This window comes from Sarcophilus harrisii, chromosome 2 (assembly GCF_902635505.1).
Source record: "Sarcophilus harrisii chromosome 2, mSarHar1.11, whole genome shotgun sequence".
In the NCBI taxonomy this organism is placed as follows: domain Eukaryota; kingdom Metazoa; phylum Chordata; class Mammalia; order Dasyuromorphia; family Dasyuridae; genus Sarcophilus; species Sarcophilus harrisii.
Genome location: NC_045427.1, coordinates 420,787,083 through 420,815,067, shown reverse-complemented (window position 1 = coordinate 420,815,067; position 27,985 = coordinate 420,787,083). Strand labels below are relative to the sequence as shown.

Here is a 27,985-nt window from a genome sequence, read left to right as displayed (position 1 = left end):
ATATTCCATATCTAGCTATACTGGCCCAATTACCATCCCTTACATGCAATATTTTATCTCTAGACTCCATGCCTTTTCACCGGAAATCCAATATACCTGTAAAGTTTTCCCTTATCTCTGTTCTTTTGGCTTTCCTAGTTCCTTTAATACTCAGCTTAGATTCCACTTCTACAAGAGGCTTTTCCTAGTCTCCTCCACTACTAGTGCCTTGAGATTACCTTCCATTTACTCTGTATAGTTGTTTGTGTGTGTCTCCACTACTAGAATGAGTCATTTGAGAGCAGGGTACCTTTTTTGGGGAGAAGGGAGGAAGGGGAATAAGGAGTCTTTTTTTGTAAAGGAAGGAGTTAGGATAGTACCTCAATAAATGCTTTTCAGATACCACACTTGCTCTAACTCATGCTTAAGACTCAGCTCTCTATAGCTATTTAAGGGCGGTAGGGGTGACCTACATGGGTTCTTCCTCTGACATAGTTTACAATCATTTCATGCCTTAGTAGAGGGCTTTCAAGAGCTACTAAGGCCAATAAAATTCATCACCTGGTAATCAACCTTGTGGTGATAAGCCTTCCAGAAAAGAACTAGAATGATCATCAGAAAATAACACTGGGCACACATCTGGAGTCTTTCTAGCTTTAATACGCCTGCTGCAACTTGTGCTCCAACAGCGTAGCTTTAGAAAACCCAGAGACAACTCCACATCACAGGAGTCTGGAATTTAGTGGAAGTCTATAAGCCAATAATAAAACATAAATATAAGTTTTCATTACTATCATTATTGCTACATATATTATGCTATACTAGGCACTGGAGGAAACGGGAGAAGGAAAAGGGCAACTAGGATAAATATTTCTACCTTTTATGTTTGACTTTGCCCCTGTCATCACTGGGTCCCTCTAAATCTATTGAGATCCCAGTAGACTATGAATTCATTGACAGCAAAGGCTATTTCATTTCTGTCTCTATCAGATTTATGAAATACTCAGCACACAATGAGATGTTAATAATTCTTGCTGACCTGAAGTTCTTTCGTTTTCTTCAATACCAATTAGTTATCTCCTAGTTCATAAATAATCCCTACCCAAGAAAAAATGATCTGTCTTGGATGACTTCAGAAAGACCTGGAGAGACTTGCATGAACTTATACTAAGTAAAGTGAATAAAACCAAAAGAATATTGTACACAGCAACATGCTGTGCGGTGATCAGTTCTGATAGATGTGGCTCTTTACAACAATGAGGTGATTCAGGACAATTCCAATAGACTTGTAATGGAGAAAGCTACCTACTTTCAGAAAGAGGGCTATGAAAAGTGAATGTGGACCATAACATAGTATTTTCATTTTGTTTGCTTGCTTTTTTTTTCTTTCTCATTTTTCCTTTTTGATCTGATTTTTCTTATGCAGTATGATAGTTGTGGAAATATATATAGGAGAATTGCACGTGTTTAACATATATAGGATTATTTGCCATCTAGGAGAAGGAATAGGAGAAGGGAGAGAGAAAAAATTTGGAACACAAGGTAATTACAAAGGTGAATGTTGAAAAACTATCTTTGCATATATTTTGAAAATAAAAAGCTATTAAGGAAAAAAAATGATCTGCCTCTCCTAAAATGTATTCTAGCTTCCCAATAGTTAAGTAGACAATATAAATAAATAGGTCTTAAGAAAACAACTGCAAGCTATAAATAAGCACATGAAAAATTGTTCCCATTCACTAAAATAAATGTAAATCAATATAACTTTGAGGTTTCACCTTCAACTCAATAAATTAGAAAAGTTGACCAAAATATAGAAATAGCCAGTGCTGGGACTATGGAAAGACAGGGACATCAACAAATTGGTTTTGGACTAGTCAATTTGTTCAACCATTCCAAAGATCAAAGATGAAAATGACCACAAGAAGGTACATATACTAAAAAAAAGTCTAAGATAGAAATATCTCACAAATACCAAAATATTTCTTGTAGTATTTATTGGCACATCAAGGAACTATCAACAATCAATTAAGGAATGGAGAGACAAATCATGGTACATAAATGTAATGGAATTTTATTGTGCCATAAGAAAAAATAAATTTGAATAAAGAGAAGTATGGGAACTCACATGAACTCATATAAAGTTAAATAAGAACCAAGAAAACAAGCTATACATTTACTATAATAATTTAAGTGGATGGAACATACAAAAATTCCCAATATTGTATAATTATGATGATCAAGCCTAGACCCCAAGAAGAGGGAAGAAAATCTCCTCCCTTGTCTGAAGTGGTGGTGGGATTATAGATGATGGGAAAACCATATACTTCAAGACTTAATGTGTGTTAGTGTTGCTGAACTGCCTTTTTTTCTCTATTTTTTGTTATAAAAGATATCTCTCTGAGGATGGGAGGGAGGAGTATACAAGAAAATGAAATAAAAAGAAAAGATAACAATTAAAAACTTTAATAAAGAAAATTTCTCCTAGCACTTGTATTCATTCAGCAAACATCTTATCCTAAGTACTTACTTATAGCTTAGAGCCTAAAATAGACTCTGAAAGGAGGCAAGGACAAAATTAAGTTTATTACATTAGAAAGATATAAAACAAAGAATTGCAAGAGGGTCGGGAGTTAGTTATTTATAAGAGGGAAAGGAATCAAGGAAAGCTTCCTAATGGAGTAGTTGGATTTTTAAAGGATGCATAATTGTTTAGGGGACAGCTAGATAGCTCAGTGGATGGAGCACTGGGCCCCAGTTGGGAAAACCGGAACTTTAAATCCCATCTCAGGTATGCCCTAGCTGTGTGAGCCTGGGCAGACAAAACTGCTCTCTCCATAGTTACCAACAATCTCTTATTTGTTGAGATTTTCTCAATCTTCATCCTTTGTGACCTTTCTTTAGTCTTTGACATATCCATCACCATTTTCACCTTGATACTCTCTTGTCTCTAGGTGATTGTGATAATGGTTCAGTCTTTGTTGGCTCTTCATCCAGATCTCATCATTTAACAGTGAAGGTCCCTCAAGGCTCTGTCCTGGGCCCTCTTCTCTTTCTTTATACTATTTCATTTAACAACTCACCAGCTCTCAAAAATTAAATTACCTCTATGCAGATGATCCTCAGATCTATTTGTCTATCCTTAACCTCTTTCCTGACCTCTGATCTTGTATCTCCAACTACCTATTAGATATCTCAAAATGGATACAGAGTAGATAGCTTAAACTCAACATGTCCAAAACAAGACTCACTCCTTTTCTACATCAAATACTCTGTTGCTAACTTCATTACTATTACACAAAGTACCACCATCCAATCACTCCTGTTCAAAACTTAGGTGTCATCCTTGACTCCCCATTCTCTCTCACTCCCCTCATCCAATCAGTTGTTAAGTCTTGTCATATCTATCTTCAAAACATCTCTCACGCATGTCTTCTTTTCTTCTCGACACTTCACACACCATAGCGAATGCCCTTATTTACTGCAAGCTTGGACTACTGCAATAGCTTCCTGGTTGGCCCTTCTGCCAAGTCTCTTCCAAATGCAGTCCACTTTCTACTCAGTAATCAAACTGAAATTCCTTAAGGATAGGTATGACCATGTCACCTACCTCGATTCAATTAAACTCTTGTGGCTCCCTATCACTCCTGGGATCCAATATAAAATTGTTTCATTTGACTTTTAAAGCCTTTTTATAACCTGACCCCTTCCTACCTTTCCAGTCACCTAACCTCTTATTCTCCTCCAAGTATTCTATGATCCAGTGACACAGGCCTCCTGGCTATTCCTCACACAGAACATTCTATCTCCAGACTGAGCATGGCTATCTTGCAGGTCTAGGATTCTTTTCATCTCCTCCTCCTAATTTCAAGTTTCAGCTGAAGTTCCGCCTTCTGCAAGAAAGATTTTCTAGTCCTCTTTATTTCTTTTACCTTTGAGATTATCTTTAGTTTATCCTGTATATATTTTATTTGTATAAAGTTGTTAGCATGTTGCCTTTTCTATGAGACCGTGAGTGCCTTAAGAGCAAGTCTTTTGTCTTTCTTTGTATCCCTGTCACTTATAGCAGGCACTGAAAAAATTGATTGATTTTTGATCGATCCCATTTACAGTTGATTAAGTTGTCCTGTAACTGTCTGAGTCATATTTGTCTCTGAAATTAGTTCAGAAATTCAGCTGTCCTATGTAGTCAAATTTAGAAATCCAATTCTCTTGCTAATCACCATTCTATTCTTGTGTCAAGAAACTCTGTTACCCTTGAAAGAGTCAGGTAGACACCAGGAGTCTGATCTAGCATTTTTACACTTCCAAACTAGCCTTCAAGTATGGCTGGTTTGTTATTCCTTAAAGAAGTCTGGTTTGCTATTTGTCATTGTAGATGCAGCTGGACTCAAAACAATAAACATTTCTTATTCCCAGGAGAGAAAGAGGGGTAGTTGTTCATTTCTAATTTCCATTCAATCCTATTTTCTTCCATTTTTGATGTGACCTTTCCTATTTTCTGTGCTCCCCCAAACCATAAAAGAGAATTGCCCCTCTCATTTGAGATGTTAGCTTTGCTTGAGAAGCTAATGTCCTTTTTATTGGCAAACTTGTGCTTTACTAATAAGTTGAAAATAATCAAACTTTTAGTCTTACTTTATTTATTTACTTATTAAATCCTCCCAAAACAGCAAAATGTTTATTGGCTTTCCCCCTGTTTTATTTACTATTCTTTTCTTATCCTTATTTGTGTATACAATCATAGATTCTTAGGAGCTGGAAAAGCCCTGAGACATTATCTAATCTAACCAAATCATTTTACAGATGAGGAAATTGAAGTCAATAAAAGGAGTTCAGGGTACAGGGTAGGAACAAAATGTAGGAGCTAGAATCAGAGATAATAGATTTAGGACTGGAAGAGACAACGGAGTCCATCTAATCCACGCCCCTCATTTTAAAGATGAAGATACTAAGGCCTAAAAAGATTTAAGTAACTTTCCCAATACAATACAAATAGTAAATTTTCAGATATGGGTTTTGAAACCAGGTACTTTGAGTCTAAGCTTCTATGCTGCAACTAAGGAGAACTAAGCTCAATTGTACTTAAAACTTATGATTTATGTGAACTTGGACAAGTCACTTCCCATGTCTAGACTTCAGTTTCCTCAATTGAAAAGTAAAGGAGTTGGCATATTAAAGACTGCTTCAAGTCTCAAATAAAAAGAAAAACAATGTTGAGGCTGGCAAACTGCCAGAGATAAGAAAAGATGTAAATACTGCTTGATTTAACTAATCTGGAAAACAATTTGGAATTTTAAGAAAAACTTGAATAAAATGTCCATAACCTTTGACCCTAAAAATCCCACAGCACCACAAGGAACCAAAAAAGAGAGACGTCTTCTGTGATGTGACTGTGGGGGTCACCAAGAAAAACACAACAGTTCATCAGCTAACCAAACAAATTAAAGAGCAGAAATGGAAGGGAACATTATAACTGCAAAATAGAACATGACTAATTTCGGAGCTACCTAGAAAGATCCCTCTGAATTGATGTAGGCTCAAACGTACAGGGTAACAATAACGTACGGGGGCAGAACAATAAAACGGACAGTTACATGTAAAGGCCAGGTCTGGTCCCGGAAAAGAACTAAGAGAAAGCACTTCTCGGCTCTCGGGAACGTTAGGGAGACGAGGGTGCAGACTTGGGTGTGCTTTCTCGGGCACTTCCCAGGAGCTGCTTAGCCTTTTGAGCAGCTTAGTTTTTCTTTTCGGTCTTGGTAAGGAAGGCAAGCTAGAAGAGTTGTTGGTCTATTCAGAAACGAAATAATAAAAGGCATCAATACAAATCAATTCCTTCGATCCCTCTGATACAAGGGCATGGGGGTTGCGAGTGAATTATCTTGGAACTCCCTTCCAGGCGCTCCTTAGGGCCCTGCCCACGTTCAGCCTGACAGCTGGAGGAGGGGACGGGCCCCGGTGGGCGCCCGCACTCACATTCTCTCCCCGGTCAGATGAGACCTCCCCAAGGGCAGGGCCTGCGCCCATCGGCGCACACTAAGGCCGGTATCCTCGCTGATAAGATAGGAAAGGCCCTGAGGCCTGGCCCCACCCCGAGGCTCGGCTGCAGGGAGAGGCCGCCGGAGACCGAACAAGGCCGGCTTTTCTCGGCCGCCCAGGGCGCTCTGTGTAGTTCCGGCCGGGCATGGCGACCGAGGCCTCTCGGCCCGCCCCTCCCAGGCCAGGGCCTACGGGCCGGCTCTTCCAGGTCCCGGACCTCCTCCCGCCCTCCCCGCGCGCAAGGCCCCTCGTTGTGGCTGTTCCAGGCACCCGGCTCCGCCGCCCCCGTTCCTGGGGCGCCCTGGCCTCAGCTCCCGCCGGCGGTGGCAACGAGGTTGCTGGGGCTGGTAGCGGCAGCGGCGCGGAGGGAGGGGCGGCGCGCGGCGCGGAACAGCCACCCCCGCCCGCCGCTCCCCGGGGCCGCGCGCCGCCCCTCCGCGCCCTGAAGCCACCGCCGCAGCCCGCCCGCCCGCCGGCCGCTGCAGTCTGGCCCGCGCCGCGCCGCTCACCTTCTAGCGCCTCGAAGATTGTCTGCGCCATCTTGGAGCCGCCGCCGCCGTCGCCGCCGAGGGCTCGGGGCTAAACTAGCATTGTGGGGGGGCGGCGGCGGCGGCGGCGGCGGCCGGGAGGACAAAGACGGTAGCTGCGGCAGCAGAAGGCAGACCGGCGGCGGGCAGTAGGCTCCGGGGCGCGAAGGCAGGGCCCGCGGGCGGCAGGGGGCGCCCCCGAGGCGCTGCTGCCACGGACCTGATGAACCCCCCCCTCACCAGGCCCCCCCTTACACCAGCACCCCATCCAGTAAAGTGCACGCACCCCCTGCCCCGGAGTCTATCCCCTCCCCCCTTACCCACCCTCCTCCCCTTATAATTCCCTCTCTAATCTCCCCCAATACCCTCTGCTACGGGGGTTCCCTTCTCCATTCACCTTACCCCCACCTGATCAAACTCATACTTTCCCACGGGGGTCCGCCCCTCCCCACGTTCAAACCCTCAGTCCGAAACCCCCACCCTCTGCTCTAGTGGAGTCTACACACACACACACACAAACCTTTGGCAGGTAGCCCTATGTCCAAATAAACTCATAGACATAGGCACACACCCTTACCTAGAGTACATTTCCACCCCCCATCTTTGAAACACCTATTCCCAGCTAAGCTCCTCTTCCCCCTAACACACCCCCTACCCTCCCTAGGTTCCATCTACACACACCATCCTAGAGACTGCCAAGGACCCGCTCCATATTCATTTGCAGCCCCATTCCTAATAAATCCATATTCAAATACATACTCCCCCCACAAGTCCTTTCCTCTGGGGTCCACCTCCCACATGCATCCTATCTGTGTACAAACATACCACTTGCCTGACAAACACCTGGCTCTAACACTCCCTATCTGACCCTCTCCAATACACACTATCTCTGTTACACAAACCTTTCTATCCTGTGTTATGAGTCTACTACATACACTCCCCTTTCACATTTTTCCCATTCCCTCTTCTTGCACCCCTTCCTCAATACACATTCATCTCATCGCTGACACTTTCTACTCTCTGCTTTTTGATCCCCTCTGCCCTGTTCTACATATCCCCTGAATTAAAACCCAGTCTAAACCGAAACTAAAGCCAATCCCTTTCCTTGTTGACTCTTAAAATATTAAAATCCTCCGCACACACCTAACATTACAAACTTTAACCCCTCCCCATCATATCATCCCACTGATTTCAGACATACATATACATATATGTAAATGCTTGTATTGTATATATGTACACACAGATGTACTCTTCCATGAGTACACACCTGCCTTGATATTTTGCCCACCCCTTCCGGTGTCACCAGAAATTCCTGTTCCCTCAGATCTCCCTTGCTTTCCTGGAGCCACCTGGTGGCCCTTGAGAGAAGGAATTGTAGGATGAGTCCATACTGACAGACACAAAAAGAGATGCCCAGAGAATTGAAGCCCTGGTGTTAATGATACTCTTGTTTTGATTCAGAACTATCATTTAGCCTAAGCTGTTTCAGGTCAAAGTTCTGTGGTCTTCAGCCAATTTAAAAGTCCAGTTTCCCTAGGCCAAATCTTCCTTTCTACCCTAGACCTCAGAATTAAAAGTTCCGGGTGTTTTAAGATGTTGAAGTTAGGTCTTTCTGAAGAGGAACCTGTGCCCACACCAAGATTGCTCTGCCTTCTCTTTCAGTTGTCAACATATTTTCCTTTGCCCTCCCCTGCCCCCTCTCTTTAATTCCAAGTTCCCTGATTTTATGTGATCATTTCTTTCACAGATGGAGGTCATAATCCCTCTATGACTGCGTACTCAATAATATTGCAGAATTGCTATGCCCAAAATGCTAATCACTCTGTAGTCAAACTGATGAGCTTTCCAGAATTAGCTACTCCCCATATCAGGATTGGGTATCTCCTGGAAGCCATTACCCCTACATTCTGGCTTTGTTGGGATTCCAGAATTTCCCCCAAGCTTTTAGGTCAGTCTAAGAATCTATTCTTCCCACCAAGTGTAATTATTGAAGAAATAGGTTAGCACTTAATAGAGCTTTCTACTAAAAAAACTTTTACTAGGGGAGGAGGGACTCCTCTCCCTCTCCTGCCTCTCTTACTCCTTAACAAGCTATTTCCTCACACTCCGAGGGCATTCAGAACTGTGTTTATTGACCCAATTAGGAGCTGTCTTATGTTTGAATTAAGCAAGTTATTTCCTCAGAAGGACGGGTTGGTAGGACCTTAGAGTACTAGAAAATTGCACAGACTATTGTTTGAACCACCCACACAGGTTCTGAGTTTGGGGTGTAGATATGGAATTTCCCCCAGTTCTTCACCATTCCCTTTCTTTCCACGTTTCCCTTCTCCTATCTCTTCTCTCCCCTATACATCTTTGTTTAGAGGTGGTAAACTAGGCTAATCAAGAAAAGCAGGAAAAAAAACCAGTCAAACTATCAAAGATATATTTTATAGAGCTAAAATATGGAGTATTAAAAGATCAAGAATCTTAAGGAAAAAAGGTCTAGAAATATTATATCTCAAATTATAAAGCAGTAATCACAACAGCATTGGTTAAAAAATAGGTCAATCAAATAAATCAATCAGTGGAACAGATTATGTATATAATATACAGAACCAGTAACATAATTTTGCTAAACCCCCAAACCTACATTTTTGGATGGAAGTATTCACTATTTGACAAAAACTGTTGGGAAAAGTGGATAGCATTCTGGCAGAAATTAGATCAACTCTTTGTCATATATCAAAATAAGATCCAAATAAATGCCCTAGATATAAAAAATCATAAAGAAGCAAGGAAGAAATCATCATTTAGATCCATGAACATGGAAGAATTTATGACTAAGAGACAAGGATCACACAAGATAAAAACAGTTTTGAGTATATAAAATCTAAAAGGTTTTACACAAACGATTGTTAAAATCAGAAAGGAAATAGGTAAATTTGGTGGGGGGACCTTTTGCTACATGTCATACAGCATATATAATAAAATGGTTTAAATTTATAAGACTTAAGAGGAATTCCTTAGTAAATATTGAAAAGGATATAAACAGGCAGATTTTAAAAATAATAGCTTTTTCTTTTTCAAAATACATGCAAAGAGAGTTTTCAATATTCACCCTTGCAATATCCAGTGTTCCAAATTTTTCTTTATCCTTGAACAAAGTATAGGTAGAGATAACTGAGAATCTCTTTGATGTTTGTATATTTCAATGGATCTTTGTTCTCAGAGACATGTGCAATGTTATAATCTCTAAGGAAATAATGAAAGCATTCCCTTTTCTTTCTCTTAATGAACATATCACCTCCCATGGGTACAATTATCTCACCACAGACAACTTACAGATCTCTAGACTCAAATTCTTATCTTATAACCAAGTGTTTTTTGGACATTTCAAACTGGCTGTCTTATAAACATCTCAAAGTCAACTTATCTATTAAAAACACATTATCTTGGGGTAGCTAGTCGTTGCAGTGGATAGTGTACCAGCCTTGAAGTCAGGAGGACCTGAGTTCAAATCTGACCTCAAACACTTAACACTTCCTAGGTGTGTGACCCTAAGCGAGTCACTTAATCCCAATTGCCTCAGAAAAAAACCACATCTTTTTCTCAAAATTTAGCCCTCTTTCAAGTATTCATTTTTTAAACTGTTATTTACTTATTTTTCCAGCCTACTTAAACTTTATATTAAAGTTGGACTCTTTTAACTTCAGCATGGGGAAATACTATCCCAATCTTTAGCCTTTTTTGTGCTGCTATTTTCATGTTGGAAGCCTGCAAAATTTGAGTGTTTCCACCATGCTGTGGTCTTTACCCAGGAAGGAATACAACTCTGAGATACATTTCTGAGGTAGGAGGGGATGTGGGGAAACTGGGACACTAATACATTGTTGGTGGAACTGTGAACAGCTCTAGCCATTCTGGAGAGCAATTTGGAACTATGCTCAAAAAGTTATCAAACTGGGCATAGCCTTTGATTCAGCAGTGTTTCTACTGGACTTATATCCCAAAGAGATCTTAAAGAAGGGAAAGGGACTCACATGTGCAAAAATGTTTGTGGCAGCCCTTTTTGTAGTGGTAAAAAATTGGAAATTGGGTGGATGCCCATCAGTTGGAGAATGGCTGAATAAATTATGGTATATGAATGTAATTGGAATATTATTGTTCCATAAGAAACAACCAGCAGGATGATTTCAGAGAGGCCTGGAGACACTTTGATGAACTGATGCTAAGTGAAATGAGCGAGAACCAGGAGATCATCATACATAGCAATAACAAGACTATATATGATGATCAATTCTGATGGACATGGCTCTTTTCAGCAATGAGATGATTCAAACCAGTTCTAGTTTGTTCAGTGATGAAAAGAACCATCTACATCCAGAAAGAGAACTGTGGGAACTGAGTGTGGTTCACAACATAGCATTTTTACTCTTTTTGTTGTTGTTTGCTTGCATTTTACTTTGCTTCTCTTTTTTTCTTGCATGGCATGACAACTGTATAAATATGCATCTATATGTTGGATTTAACATATATATATATATATATTTTTTTTTTTACCATATTTAATATATATTGGAGTACTTGCCATCTAGGGGAAGGTTTGGGGGAAAGGGCAGAAATTGGAACACAGGGTTTTGCAAGGGCTAATGTTGAAGAATTGTCCACTATTTTGAAAAATAAAAAACTTTAATAAAAAATAATGTTGAAAATTATATTTATATGTAATTAGAAAAACAAAATGCCAAAAAGGGGGAGAAAAGAAGTTTAACTATCTCACTAGATAGAACTGGTCTAGAAAATTTATCAAAAAGAGATTATTTAAGAATTATTGGATTGCCTGAAAACCATAATCAAAGGAAAAGACTAGACATCATATATCAAGAAATTATAAAGAAAAACTATCCCAATATCTTAGATCTGAAGGGCAAAATAGAAATGGAAAGAATCCAGTGATTACTGCCTGAAAGAGATCTCCAAAAGAAAACTCTCAAGATATTCTAGCCAAATTCCAGAGGTTAAAGAGAAAATATATCAAGTAGTCTAAATATTGTGAAGTTTCAGTTAGGCTTATAAGATTAGCTACTTCCACATTAAAGGAGCAAAAGGCTTGTAATATGATATTCTGAGGGCAAAGGAGGTAGGATTATACCCCAAATTAAGTACAATATTTGGGGAAGGGGAAGACACTGATATTTAATGAAATAGAGGACTTTCAAGCACTCCTGACATAAAGATCAGAGGTAAATACAAAATTTGACTATTTAAACACAAGACTCAAAAGAAGCATAAAAAGGTAAACATGAGTCTCATTAAAATTAAACTATTTGCATCCCTTTTTAAGAAGACATAACTCCTAAGAACTTTATTATTACTGTGCAATTGAAAGCAGTTTACATAGACAAAGGGCATGAATGTAAGTCAATTATGTCAGCATAACTTCCAACAAAAATGGAGGAATGAGGAAGATAGATGCACTGGGAAAAAGGGGAAGTGATGTGTTGAATGGGGAAGGTTTTCTCACATAAAAGAAGCATGCAAAGAAGGGTTTTTACAGTGGAAGGGAAAATAGGGAGACTGATGTTTGAACCTCACACTCATTAGAAATGGTTCAAAAGAGGAAAGATATGTATACGCACACACAAACACATACCCTCTCAGTTGTATACAGAAATATAACTTACCCAATAGGGAAATAGGAGGGAAAGGAGATAAGAGAAAGTCAGGTGAATTGAGGGCAGATTAAGGAAGGTAGTGGTAAAAGTCATCAGCATTCTTATATATCACTAACAAAACCCAACAGTTAGAGCTACAAAGAGAAATTCCATTTAAAGTAACTACTGATTATATAAAATATTTAGGATTCTATCTGCCAAGGGAAAATCAGAAACTTTATGAGCAAAATTACAAAACACTTTCCACACAAATTAAGTCTGATCTAACCAACTAGAAAAATATTAAATGCTCTTGGATTGGACAAGCAAATATAATAAAGATGACAATATTACCTAAACTAATCTATTTATTTAGCGCTATACCAATCAGACTCCCAAAAAACTATTTTAATGATCTAGAAAAAATAACAACAAAGTTCATATGGAAAAACAAAGGTTAAGAATTTCAAGGGAATTAATGAAAAAAAAAAATCAAATGAAGGTAGCCTAGCTGTATCAGATTTAAAATTATATTATAAAGCAGAGGTTACTAAAACCATGTGGTATTGGCTAAGAAATAGACTAGTTGATCAACGGAACAGGTTAGGTTCAAAGGACAAAACAGCCAATAACTTTAATAATCTAATGTTTGACAAACCCAAAGACCCCAGTTTTTGGGATAAGAATGCATTATTTGACAAAAATTGCTGGGAAAATTGGAAATTAGTATGGCAAAAACTAGGCATTGACCCACACTTAACACCATACACCAAGATAAGGTCAAAATGGGTTCATGACGTAGGCATAAAGAATGAGATTATAAATAAATTGGAAGAGCATAGGATAGTTTACCTCTCAGATCTGTGGAAGAGGAAGGAATTTATGACCAAAGAACTAGAGATCACTATTGACTACAAAATAGAAAATTTTGATTATATCAAATTGAAAAGTTTTTGTACAAACAAAACTAATGCAAACAAGATTAGAAGGGAAACAATAAACTGGGAAACATTTTTACAGTCAAAGGTTCTGATAAAGGACTCATTTCCAAAATATATAGAAGATTGACTCTAACTTATAAGAAATCAAGCCATTCTCCAATTGATAAATGATCAAAGGATATAAGCAGACAATTCTCAGACAAAGAAATTGAAACTATTTCTAGCTATATGAAAATATTCTCCAAATCATTATTAATCAGAGAAATGCAAATTAAGACAACTCTGAGATATCACTACACACCTGTCAGATTGGCTAGAATGACAGGGAAAGATAATGATGAATGTTGGAGGGGATGTGGGAAAACAGGGACACTGATACATTGTTGGTGGAATTGTGAACACATCCAGCCATTCTGGAGAGCAATTTGGAACTATGCTCAAAAAGTTATCAAACTGTGCATACCCTTTGATCTAGCAGTGTCTCTACTGGGCTATACCCCAAGGAGATACTAAAGAAGGGAAAGGGACCGGTATGTGCCAAAATGTTTGTGGCAGCCCTCTTTGTAGTGGCCAGAAACTGGAAAGTGAGTGGATGCCCATCAATTGGAGAATGATTGAGTAAATTGTGGTATATGAATGTTATGGAATATTATTGTTTTGTAAGAAATGACCAACAGGATGAATACAGAGAGGATTGGCGAGACTTACATGAACTCATGTTCATTATATACCTCAACAATGATACTGTATGAGGATGTATTCTGATGGAAGTGGATTTCTTTGACAAAGAGAAGATCTAATTCAGTTTCAGTTGATCAAGGATGGACAGAAGCAGCTACACCCAAAGAAAGAACACTGGGAAATGAATGTAAACTGCTTGCATTTTTGTCTTTCTTCCCAGGTTATTTTTACCTTCTGAATCCAAATCTTGCTGTGCAACAAGAGAACTGTTTGGTTCTGCACACATATATTGTATCTAGGATACACTGTGACATATTTAACTTGTATAGGACTGTTTGCCATCTGGGGGAGGGGGTAACGGAGGGAGGGGAAAAGTCGGAACAGAAGTGAGTGCAAGGGATAATGTAAAAAAAAATTACTCATAAAAAGTTATAAAATTAAAAAAAAAAGGAAGGCAGTGGTTAGAAACAACATAAGACTTTTAAGGAAGGACAGGATAAAAAAAAAGAGAAGATAAAACATAAGAAATTGGGATGGAGGGAAATATACAGTTAGTAATTATAACTATGTATATGAATAGGATAAGCTTACCCATAAAACAGATGCAGATAACAGAATGGATTAGAAACTAGAATCCAACACTATGTTCTATGAGACATAATTAAAAGAGAAAAATAAACACAGAGTTAAAATAAAGGGGCTAGGGCAGAAACTAAAGTGTTTTAACTGAACTAAAAAAAAAAGGTATCATGATCTCAGACAAAGCAAAAGCAAAAAGGATCTAATCGGAAAACAATAGGCGTACCTCATTTTATTGCACTTTAATTTATTACATTTCATAATATTATGGTGGAGAGTGGGTTGTGAAGTTTTTTGTTTTTGTTTTGTTTTATTTTGTTTTTACAATTGAAGGATTGTGGCAACTGCATCAAGGAGGTCTATCAGTGCCATTTTTCCAGCTGTGCTCCTATTGTGTTTCTGGGTCACATTTTGATAATCTTAGTGATATTTCAAAATTTTCAATTAGTGGTCTGTGATCAGTAATTTGACGTTACTATTTTAATTATTTTAGGGTACCATGAATTATACCTATAATGGATGAAGAACTTAATTGGCAAATATTGTGTTTATTATGACTACTCCACTGACCAGAAATTCAACATTTCTGTCCCTCTCCTCAAGTCTTCCTATTTCCTGGAGCACAATAATATTGAAAAATATTGCATAGACTTAGATGATAAAGCAGAGACAGGATCTGAGAGAATTGACTCCAATTTTGAAAGTTCTACTGTGGGTAAAATGCTATCAAATATGGGCATGGCTCTTTTCAACAATGAGGTGATTCAGACCAATTCCAATAGATTTGTGATGGAGAAAACCATCTGCATCCAGAAAAAGGATTGTGGGGACTAAGTATAAATCACAACACAGTATCTTCACCATTTTTGTTGTCGTTTGCTTACTTTTTTTTCTAATTTTTTCTTTTTGATAATGATTTTTTTCTTGTGAAGCATGATAAATTGAAAATATGTATAGAAGAATTGCACATGTTTAACATATATTGGATTACTTGCTGTCTAGGAGAATGGGGGAAGGGAGGGAAAAATTTGGAACACAAGGTTTTGCAAGGGTAAATGTTGAAAACTATCTTTGCATGTATTTTGAAAATAAAAAGCTATTAATTAAAAAAAAGAAAAATGCAACAGCAGAGGAAAAATACTATCAAATAGCATTGCATGCTACAGAGAAATTTTTCATGAAAAGAAGAATCAATCAATTGGCAAACTTTACTGTTGTCTTATTTTAAGAAAGTGCCATAGCCACCTCCCCCTTAATCATTTATCATCCTGATCAGTCAGCAGCCACTAACATTAAAATAAGATCTTCTACTCACAAAAAGATTACAACTCAGTAAAGACTTGGATGATGGCTAACATTTTAAAATTATAATATATGCAGTTTTTTAGACATAATATTATTATACTTAGCAAAATAGAGTATAGTATAAATATAACTTTTATGTGTACTGTGAAAAAAAATTCATATGATTCTTTATTTCAATATTTGCCTTATTACATTAGCTTTATTATGGTGGTCTGGAAGATATCATAATCAATGAAGTAACATAAAAAAATTTATAGTAAGTTTCTCTGATAAAGGACTCATTTTTCAGATGTAGAACTAAATCAAATTTATAAAAATAAGGGCTATTACCAATTGATATATGGTCAAAGGATATAAGCAGTTGTCAGAAGAAGAAATCAAAGCTATCAATTATCATGTGGCAAAAGTGCTCTAAATCACTATTGATTAGGGAGAGACAAATTTAAATAACACTGAGGTACTACCTCATACATCTCAGAAATCATAAATGCTGGAGAGGATGAGGGGACAAATAAGTACACTGGAGTTATAACCATTCTGGAGAGCAATTTGGAACTAATTCCAAAAACCACACATACCTTCTGTCCTAGTAATACCATTACTAGGTCTGTATTTCAGTGAAATCAAAGGGGAAAAAAAAAAGGATCTATATGTGCACAAATATTTAGAGAAGCTCTTTTGTGGTGTCAAAGAATTGGAAATTGAGGGGATCCTCATCAATTGAGGAATGGCTGAACAAGTTGTGACTTTTGTTTGTGGTTGAGTACTATTGTGCTGTGGGAAATGAGAAGGATGGTATCAGAAAAACACATCAAGAGTTGTATGAACTAATAATAAGTGAAGTGACTTAAGTGAACTGAAGTTAAGTGAAGAGAAAAACCGGGACATCATTGTGAACAGTAATAGCAATATTGTAATACTGATCAACTGAGAGAGACTTGGATACTCTGATCAATGCAATGCTTTAAGACAATTCCAAAGAACTCATAATGAAAAAATGCTATCTGTCTCCAGAAAGAGAACTAATAAACTCTGAATATAAATTGAAGCAGAATTTTCTCACTTTCTTTATTTTTTTTGCCTTTAAAAAACATGGCTAACATGGAAATGTTTAGCATGATTTCACATGAATAATTGATATATTGCTTGCTTTCTCAGTTAATAGAAAAGGGGTTGGGAGAGGAGAGAATTTGGAACTCATTTTTAAAAGAAAGTTAAAATAAATAAATTCTTAAAATATAAAAAAATTATTTATTCACGGGGATATACATAATAAGATAAGAGGAGATCTGATTGAGTAGTAAACAACATAAAGTGGGTAGTGACCACTGCTGGCTAGTAACTGGGAGTATCAGATCTTTATCTCTTCTGTGGTTTCTTTCTCTCTTTACTGCCAGTAGCAAGGAAGTACTATTATCAAATATCTCAGCAGTTCTGATTACTACTATCCTCTAACAGCAGCTCTCCAGACTGCCAGAAGAAGGATCAGGGAGTAAGCATTAAAAAAATTTAAAAAAAATTTTTTTTTTTGATCCCAATGACTGCTGTTCTTCCTATGTGGGGAAATGAGCAAGATGAACAAATTCTTCTGGATTCCTTCTCCTACAAATCTCCAAAACCTTTGAACAGATATTACCAAAAAGGCAGAATCCATAAGGCATTTCTAGAATCTGATATCTCCATGGCAATGCTTGCCCGGTGGCAGTCGGGGAACCAAGGTTTATATATACGATTTATATCTACCATCCAATCAAAATTCTGATAGCTATTGTATATGGATCTTCAAAGATTACTCTTTTTTTTCATCAGTGAGCTCAGTACCTGGTTCATAATTTGTCTCACTTCTCCAACTCCTTCCTCATACTAGGGAACTTCAATATCTATCTATCTATCTGTCTGTCTGTCTACATTGTCTGTCCCTCAAATCCCTAATTACTCAAGCTATTGACTTTCCATGAGCTATTCCTCCAGCTCTGCTTCAACCACATACAAAGACAGTCATGTCCTTGATCTTGCAATCAGTTACAAAAGCACCATCTCCATGTTCTAGAACCGTAAAATCTCCTTATCTAACATAATCTACTAAACCCTACACAGTTCACCAATGATTTAAATTCCTCGGTCCTTCACTTCTCTCCCAGGTCATCACCTCTGTGCTAGTCACTTCCTCCTCTTTTCCTTATCTTGACCCCATTAGTAGACTAGTTCAATTCTACACTGTCCAATTTTCTTGAGTCTCTAACTTCCTTATATTATCAACCATTGTACCCTGAGCCCGTCTCAGCTTTGTTTGGACCCTCCTCAACTTTCGTTTCTATATATGTGCTGCTGAACCAAAGTGGAGGAAATAAATATTTCTGTATGGGTCCACTACAAATTTCTGTTATACAATTTCAAATGAGGTCTTACTGATGATAGGCAATCTTTCTATATCTCCTTTATGAACTCACTGTCTTACTTTCCATAATGGTTCTTCCAAATCTTTCTGTCTTTCTTCAGACCTCTTGTAACTTCCTCACCCTCCAACTTTCTTAGTTAAAAACTGACTTTTATTTCACAAAAAAAATTGAGGTCATTTGCCATGAGATGTCTCTTCTCCATTCTCCCTCATTTTATTTTACTCATATCTTCTGTCACGCTCCTTCTTCACCTCTGTCTCACATGAGCAGGTGACTTTATTCCCTTTTTTTTATTTAATGGCCTTTTATTTACAGGATATATGCATGGGTAACTTCACAGCATTCACAATTGCCAAACTCTTGTTCCAGTTTTTCCCCTCTTACCCCCGACCCCAGGTGACTTTGTTCCTCAGCAAGCCCAAGCCCCGTGCTTGCCCAGGTGACTCCTTCCCGCCTCTTCTAACAGGCTGCTCCTTCTACTTGGTCATGTATCTCCCATACTTCTGGCTGTTTCCTCACTGCTTACAAACCTGCGTTCACCCTCAAACAGCCGCGCCAGCTAACCTCAGCTTGCGGCCTTTGCGGCGGAGCTCCTGGAGAAGGCCACCCGTAACGGGGGCGCCCTGCTTACTCTCTTTCAGGACCCTTCCCATCTGGCCTCTGGCCTCATCCCCCCCCCGCAGCGCTCTTCCCACAGCCGCCCATGGCCTCTGGCCATTCACGCCGGGCTGTGCCTCTGACTGACCCTCTGCCCTCTCTAGGCCGCGGGCCGCTTCAGCGCCTCCTCTGCCGGAGCCCACGCCCTCCGCGCGAGGGGGAGCCACCAGGCTCCGCCCTGGAGTCCCCTCTCTTCTCCCTCAGCGCTAGCTCTCTGTGTGGTCTCATCAGTCGCCGCGGACTTCTCTTCTCTTCGCAAAGGATTCTCCAACCTACTACTGCTCTCCAGAGGTCCTGAATTAGATGTCAGGCAGGTCTTGGAGGCGATACGGCCCCAAGGAGCCCGCTCTGCCGCTAAGCAGCCTCGGCCCCTCCAGCACACTTTCTTTCCTGTCACGGTCTGAGGGCATCCCTCTCCTTCCCGGCGCCCCGCCTCCGATGACCTCCCCCTTCTCTCACTGCCCCGGGGATTTTGCCCCTGCTCTCTCTCCCATGAGCCTTTCTCCACTCCCCCAGCAAAGCGCTGTCACCCACCTCTCTGTGCCCAATGAAAGCCGGCGGAGACCCCTCGGGGGCCCCGGGCAGGGAGAGACAATAACCAAGCCGACCTTTACAAGGCAGGTAACTTCCAGTTCTCTCGCTCTCTCCTTTTCCCGCCGCCGGTCCCACCAGGACCGTCTTCAAGCCGCTTCCTTGGAGCGCTTCTAGCGCGCCAAGCTGCTTATGCCTAGGAAGGTCATGAACTTCAGCTTCCGTTTGCTCGCTGTCTTTGCCCCGACGTGCCCTAGGAAGTGGCTCAAAAGACCCCCACGGCTGGGAAGAGAAGAGACAGTCCTTTATGTAAAGATCCCTCGAGTCACCAGCCTCTGGGGCTCGGCAGTGGATTAGGGGCTGCCATCCCAAAGGGCACAGTTAGAAGCAGCCAGGAACCTAAGTTGTCCCCACAGGGCCGAGGAACGGAACCCCCCTAGGCGGTGGGAGGCAAGCGCGCAAGTGCCCGTTTTCTGTGCAGCGCTGGGTTACGTGTCTAAATGGACATGTCGTCTCTGAGCAGCGTAAGCGGTTGCCTGAAGGCTCACAGTACCTTCTGTAAGCCCAGCGAGGGGGGAAACTGAGGCTGGCGGATTTCTTGAGTAGAAGTTTTGGACCGCAGTGGACGAGGCCTATGGATGTCTGACCTGAGTGCAGAATCCGTACGGTGATGGCATAGGGCCTGTGAGCATCCCCAGCACTTCCAGCCAAGGAGAGATAGGAAAATGTCAGTCACTTTTCTTTCTATGCCAAGTATTTAGCACAGTACTTGATTAGCACTTAATAACGGCTTATTGCGCGATTAGTTTATTGATTAGTGAAGCCTAACTAGGAGAAAATAATAACCTTTCACTTAAATCATTCTTTATTTCATTAAAAAAGTATTATAATTGCATTTACATTAGTATAACAATGGCTACATTTAGCCACACTGCCTGAAAGCTAACTATCCTGGGTACTCTTAAGGATTCTGGGGGTCTTTAGATACTTGGCTATTGGTTCCAGCTCCCATTGATGATGTTCCCCCTGCATCCCACTTGTATTAATGTTTACAGAAGAATATTTACTGTACTGGTATACTGAAAACAAATATACAAATGTATTCTCCAATACCTCCAATTCTCCAAGGCAACTTCATAGTCTGGGGAGGAGATTAATTAACAATTTAGCTCAATTCATCTATAGCAAAGTCACAAGTTCTAAATCTAAAGTCTACCTGGGACTCAAGTCCCAGGAAGCCTAGTTTCTCAGGGCATCCCTGCTAGGCTGGCCAGCTTTGTATCCAGCTTGAAATCTTGCCTCCAAGGTCACAGATCACTCTGCCTTCATGATTCCAGTGAGGAATCTATCTCCTGCATCTAAAACCAAGGACAAACCCCAAGACCATTTCTTGGGCACCTTGGGGCTAAAAAGGAAGCAGTAGCAGTTCAATTCATAATATCTATGCTATGGGTGAATGAATATTCACCCTCTCTCAAGTCTGAGCAAGAAAGAGAGCATTCTAGTCTGGCAGTTTTAAAGATGCATGCAGCCTGTTTTAGCTAGTTAGCCATTTGAAGGAGGCTATTCTCATTCAAGTGGTAGGGGAAAACATAATATCTTCTTCCAGTGGCAGGGTGCCTCCATGTTAGGTAATCTGAGCACCTGATTACATTAATTTAAAGCGTGTGTTGGTCAATTTGCCTTTTCCCCTCATTTCCTTCATCCTTGAATGTGCTTTTCTCTTCTCCTACCCCAAAGAGCAAGGACATTTGACATAATTACCAGTCTGATTGCACACATTACATACCCTACTTTCCCACTTCTCCAATGAATGGAAAGTGATGTTTTCTTATTTCTATTCTAGGCCCAAGTTTAGTCATTCAATTTGCACAGCAGTCAGTTTTTTTATTTTTCTTTCTTTTTTAAAAACACACTTTTGTGACTATGAAATTTATATTTAATAAATTATATTTATTATATGTTGTTTTCTTGGTTCTGCTTATTCTAACTAAATTCTATTTATTATATATTGCTTTCTTGGTTCTCCTTAATCTACCCTGATTTAGCTCATATTAACCTCTTCTTACAGCTCTGAATTCTTCATATTTGTCATTCTTGCTGCACATTAACAGTCCATTACATTCGTTTGCTATAGTTTGTTTAGCCATTCCCCAATTAAAGAGAATCCATTATATTTCAAATTCTTTGTCCCCAGGAAATTTTAAGCAATTTAAATGTGAAAAGTCATATCAGAAAAAAAATTTAAGAGTATAATGAGGTGCCTCTCTAAACTATGATTAGAAGAATAATACATATCAAATAAGGCATAAAAGTGACTATAAAAGACCAGATCAACCATTGCAATGAAATAAAAATTTAAAACTTTTGCACAAACAAAAATATTTGCATTAAATGTATCTGATAAACATTTCATGTCCAAGGAATATGAAGAATGAGAAATATGGAGGAGTTATGTCTTCAAAATATGAAGGTTTTTCATGTGGAAGGCAATTTAGCTTTATTCTCCTTGGTCTCACTGGGGAGAAGCCATGATGTACAGTTTCAGGTCTTCATATCAGGGAAAACTTCTCATCAGTTAAGTAAAACTGTTCAAAAGCAGAATGGGTTGCTGCCCAAAGAAGTAATGAGTTCCCCCTCATTAGAGATCCTCAAGTGAAGAATTGATTCTTGTCTAACAGAATGGCATAATAGACTTAGAAATAGGAAAATCTGGGTTAGAATCTAAACTCAGGCATTTGTTATGTGACTATGAATAAATCATTTAATATTTCTGAACCTCAGTTTGCTTGAATATCTGTAGAACTAATGGGACTGGGAAGAATTACCCACAGTATGATTTCAGAAAGGCCTGGAGAGACTTTATGAACTGATGCTAAATGAAGTGAGTAGCATTAGGAGAACTTTGCACACAGTAACAAGATTATATGATGATCAATTTTGATGGACATGACTCTTTTCAACAGCAAGGTGATTCAGACCAGTTCCAATGTTCTTGGATGATGAGAGCCATCTGAACCTAGAGAGAGGCGTGTAGGGACTGAGTGTGGATCACAACATTGTATTTTCACTTTTTTGGTTATTTGCTTGCATGTTGTTTTCTTTCTCTTTTTTTTCCTCTTTGATCTGATTTTTCTTGTGCGCCATGGTAATTGTGGAAACATGTATAGAAAAATTGAACATGTTTAACATGTTTTGGATTATTTGCTGTCTAGGGGAGGGAATAGTGGAAATAGAGGGAGAAAAAAAATTGGAGCACAAGGTTTTGCTAGGGTAAATGTTGAAAACTATCTATGATTGTTTTGAAAATAAAACACTTTTTAATTTTTTAAGATAAAATAGAAAAAAGAATAATGATATTTTATAAATAGATGTCTTTTTGTATATGTGTGTGAGGCAATTGGGGTTAAGTGATTTGTCCAGGGTTACATAGCCAGTGAATGTTAAGTAACTGAGACCACATTTGAACTCAGGTCCTTCTGAATGTATATAGAAATAGAGCTGATGCTCTATCCACAGTGCCATCTAGCTGCCCCAATAATGACATTTTAAAGTAAAATAACTTTTAAAGACAAGAATTTTTTTCAATGCAGTGACCAACTGTGTCTGCACAGGTTCTGTAATGAAACATGTTACCCAGAGTTTATCCTCTCTATTTTCACTTATCTTAGATCTGTCTATGGTTGCTTGTCTACTGCTTACAAACATGCCTATACATTCCCCATACTAAACAAACAAAAAACCAACCCTTACTTGATCCATCCATCCTTGCTAGCTATTGTCCCACGTTTTTTTCTTCCCTTTGTGGCTAAACTACCTAGGAAGTTGCCTATAACAGGTGCAACCATTTCCTTTCTTCTCAATTTCTTCTTAACTCTCTGAAGTCTGGCTTCTGATCTCATCTTTCAACTGATACTACTTTTTATTTTCAAAATACTTGTAAAATAGTTTCCAACATTCACTCTTTTTTTTCTTTTTTCTTTTATTTAATAGCCTTTTATTTACAGGATATATGCATGGGTAACTTTACAGCATTAACAATTGCCAAACCTCTTGTTCCAATTTTTCACCTCTTACCCCCCCACCCCCTCCCCTAGATGGCAGGATGACCAGTAGATCCAACATTCACTCTTACTAAACCTTATATTCCAGTTTTTTTCCCTCCCTTTCCCCCAACCTCCTCTCCTGGACAGCAAATAATACAAGATAAATGAAACGAGGAATTTTTCTTAACATATTTCTTCATTTATCATGGTGCTCAAGAAAAAATAAGATTAAAAATGAGAATTTTTAAAAAAGGAAGCAAATTACAACAAAAAAAGGTGAAAATACTATGTCGTGATCCACATTCAGCCCCCACAGTCCTCTCTCTGGGTGCAGATGACTCTCTCCATCACAAGTCTATTGGAATTGACCTGAGTCACCTCATTGTTTAAAAATATCTATCTGAGTTGATCATCACATAATCTTCTTGTTGCTATGTACAATGTTCTCTTGGTTCTAGTCACTTCACTTAGCATCAGTTCATGTAAGTCTCTCCAGGCCTTCTTGAAATCATCATGTTGATCATTTCTTACAGAACAATAATATTCCATAACATTCATATACCATAACTTATTCAGCCATTCTCCAACTGACGGGCATCCACTCACTTTCCAGTTCCTTGCCACTATAAAAAGAGCTGCCACAAACATCGTTGCACATGTGGGTCCCTTTCCCTCCTTTATGGGATACAGACCCAATAGAAACACTGTTGGATCAAAGGTATGCACAGTTTTATAGCTCTTTGGGCATACTTCTGAATTGCTCTCTAGAATGGATCAGTCCACAACTCCACCAATAATACATTAGTGTTCCAATTTTCCCACATCCTTTCCAATATTTATTATTTTCCTTTTCTGTCATATTAGCCAATCTGATAGTTATGTGGTGGTACCTCAGAGATGTTTTGCATTTCTCCAATTAATAATGATTTAGAGCATTTTATATGATTATAGATAGCTTTAATTTCTTCATCTGAAAATATCCTGTTCATGTTCTTTGATCACTTATCAACTGGAGAATGGCTTGGACTCTTATAAATTTGGCTCAGATCTCTACAGATTTTAGAAATGAGGTCTTTATCAGAAACATTGACTGTAAAAATTGTTTCCCACTTTTCTCGTTCCCTTCTAATCTTGGTTGCATTGCCCCTGTTTGTGCAAAATCTTTTTAATGTAATATAATCAAAATTATCCATTTTGCATTTCATAATGTTCTCTATGTCCTATTAATCATAAATTCCTTCCTTCTCCATAGATCTGACAGGTAAACTATTCCTTGCTCTCCTAAATTGCTTATAGTATCACCCTTTATGTGTAAATTGTGTACCCATTTTGACCAAATCTTGGTATACAGTGAGATATTGGTCAGAACTGAACAACACAATTTTGAAAGTAATATATGGAATTATCAAATACTTTAAAATAGTTTTTAAAATTAAATCACATTCACCTTCTCTCCTTTCTTCCTATCCCTTGCCTGAGAAAGCAACAAAAACCAAACCCTTGTTCAAAAACATACTCAAGCAAAACATATTTCAGCATGGCCATGTCTAATATAAACATAACTATAAATCAGGTTTACTTAAACTTTCCCCACCCATTACCCCTTTTCGCCGGAGAAATTTTTATATGCCTTGGTATACAGGTATATAAAATTAGTATAGAAATCAAACATTTACTCTCAATAAAGCATAATTTCATGACCCTCCCCCCACATATGATCCCATATGGGGTCATGATCCACAGTTTAAGAAGCTTTGATATAAATAAATATGTATATTTCTCTTTTCATCCTGTCTTTCTTCTCAAGTCTGTTTTGCTTTTGTCCACTTTCTTTTATCTACCCTCCCTTTATGACCTCCCTCCACCCTTATGTCTTTCTCTATTTACTTCCTTATTGAGTAAGATAGATTTTTATTACTATGTACACACACACATATAAAAGGACATAGTTATAATAATATCAAGACTGTCCCTTCAAAGACCTGATATAAGCATAATAGGATAAAGTTCCCTTAGCTTTGTTCAATTCTAGGTGTCAGAGTTAAACCTTTATTTTAAAAAAAAACCAATCATAAAGCAAAGTACTACATTATTCACAGAATATCACACTCAAACTCAGAATTAATCAGGTAGGGAAATTTCCTATTCGGAAAGGAAATAACACAAAAAAAGAAACTCAGCCATGAGAAGCCTACCCTCCCAATGCAAGGTTATCTTTTCAATCTTCCCAGGCTATAGCAGTTCTCAAATTACACTTCCTTTGAGTAACACATGGAATTTCCTTTAAATGGTGGATTATTGGCTTAAGACAATTCAGACAATCATACTTAAAAATATAAAATTACAGTTCCAAGAATGTTTTTTTCCTAATGTTACAATAACAATTAACATATAAAGCCTTATCCTTCCTTGTTTGAAGGGCAGAAAATAATCATTAGAAATTAAGAATGACATTCTATGATTAGTGAATCATAATATTAGCTGCATTAATGAATTCAGTGAATGCATGATAGTTCATTTAAAAGCCAGAAAAATGCTGGCTATTATAAGCTTTGAGGCTGGTAGATATTCATATATGATGGTATTAATCCCTAAAGCAAAACAAAATCTTTAAATCTGGGATCTGTCAGTACTAAATTGAGAATATTACACTATTCTATCAACAACTTCTCACAGAACTAAAAAGATTTGTGACCTTGCCAAGACTAAAGATCCTGAAGACTGAAAATCTGGCAAGTCCCCAAAGAACTTCACAGATTTTCCAAAGATTGTGGCATTTTCCTGAAGTATAAATAATTATCATTATTCATTTCAAAAACAAAATATATTTAATTAAACATTCAACAGTTTATTTTAACCTATAACAATAACAGTTTCTTTCAGAACAGGAGTTAATTTTCCTAACATACAATACTCCTTGAATATCTATTTTTCAAATTAATAGCATTTCTTATATAATGATTTCCCACAAATTACATTACAACAAAAATTAGAAATCTAACAATAACATAACTAACATAATGGATTTTTAAAAGATAACACAAAATAAAAGTCAAATAATAATTTGGTTGAATATATTTCCAAATCATCTTACTTACAAAATGACTTCATCCAGCTATTGATTTGGCATTCTGTACTATTCACATTTAGAAAAGAAACAATTTCACTTTTATTTCTTATTCATGTAGTTTCTAAACATACTGCCCTAATATAAAATATCAAATATCTTTTTCATTAAGATCTGATCTTTTTATACAGGGTCAAATATTACAATTATCCTAATAGGAGAATGCATCTCACTTTAAACGAGACCATATTATAATTTAGCTTAAAGACAAACTCAGTCAAATCAAATTTGGATTTTAATTACAAATGTTATCATTCAAAATCTCAATTTTCCCAAGAATCATTAGTTGCCAACACCCCAAATTATAGAGCTCATTGCTTTCTGTTAATCCTTCTAAAGATTTATGCTCTGGAAGTCATACTATTTCATTTCCTTTTAAAAATGTTTCAGCATTTGCAAAATTTTCAGACCATAATTTGGAAATTTATAGCAAAGGCATTATACTTAAGGTACAAATTTAGTCTCTAATTATTTTACAATGCTATAAATTTCTACAAACTAGGAAAAAGATTTCTGTTCTTTGCTGATCTGAGTTTTTCTCTATAACCTCAACCTGACCAGGGCTGAAATGACAGAAAGTTATTTTACCATTTTTTCTTCTTTTTTTCCTGTTTAAAACTTTATCTCCTCTTAAAAGTAGGAAATGGGAGAATTCCTTGTTTAATGGAAAGGATGGTTTAATATCAGATTACAGAAAACTAGGAGAGTTGTTTCAAGTACAGAACTTCATTAATTTTTCCCACCATTCTAAACTCCTTGGCTGCAATATTTTTACAGCAGTCTTTATTAGCTAGAGGCATTTTCTCCTTAGAAATCTTTCAAGATAACAGAATACAAAAAAATACTATATATAACACAAATCAAAAGTTTTCTTACGAAACTCACAGAGAGGGTAGAGAGGGTGAAAAGGGGATTGCCTACTTTTGGGGTATGAGTATTCAGTCTTGTGTATGCTCAAGCCTGAACAACAGTCTGTTTATTTATTTATTTTTTTACCAACACATTCATTCAGCGTGTTCATCAGGGTTGCTTAATTAACTAAACAGGTCAGAACAAGACATAACACAAATATATGATAAAGGATTATCTCCCAGAAGGTCATGTGGATCAAATGGCAGTCCTTGACTTTGAATTTTGGATCACAGTGCCATGTTGTCAGGATAGCTGGGCAGCTACACTAATATATAATCACAGCACCATTCTTTAATTTATTTTTAATGGTTACAGGTGACTGAGTTAAATGCAGGAAGAAAGAGGCAAAAGAGCAGAGAAATATGCTTAAGGACAACTGACCAAATGCCCCCAGTCCCTTTGGTTGTCCAGTCCAAGAGGCTGGTTCATTTGCCGATATGTGGCTAGTTTTAACTCTACTTTGAGTAAATCCCTGGGTAAAGATGTATCAGGCTTGCCTACAAGTTTAAAAGAAGGAACAAGGATTGTGTTTCACCTAACTCTCAGGTTATTCACCTGGTTTTTATTGTGCAGTGATCTTATTTCGTTTGGTCCTGCTCTTCAGGTTGAGCATCAGATATTCC

The 27,985-nt window shown here is 38.2% G+C and overlaps 1 protein-coding gene across 4 annotated transcripts in view; it reads right to left on the bottom strand.

Moving 5' to 3' along the window:
- Positions 1–6,758, bottom strand: part of ZNF341 (zinc finger protein 341) — a 35,790-nt gene extending 29,032 nt beyond the window's left edge. The window contains exon 1 of one of the 4 annotated variants that reach the window (XM_031953866.1): positions 6,528–6,758. In XM_031953866.1, coding sequence (XP_031809726.1) covers positions 6,528–6,558 — 31 coding nt within the window. In that variant the 5' untranslated portion in view covers positions 6,559–6,758. The other 3 variants (XM_031953865.1, XM_031953867.1, XM_031953868.1) reach the window with 3 other exon arrangements.
- Between the last annotated feature and the right edge of the window lie 21,227 nt (positions 6,759–27,985).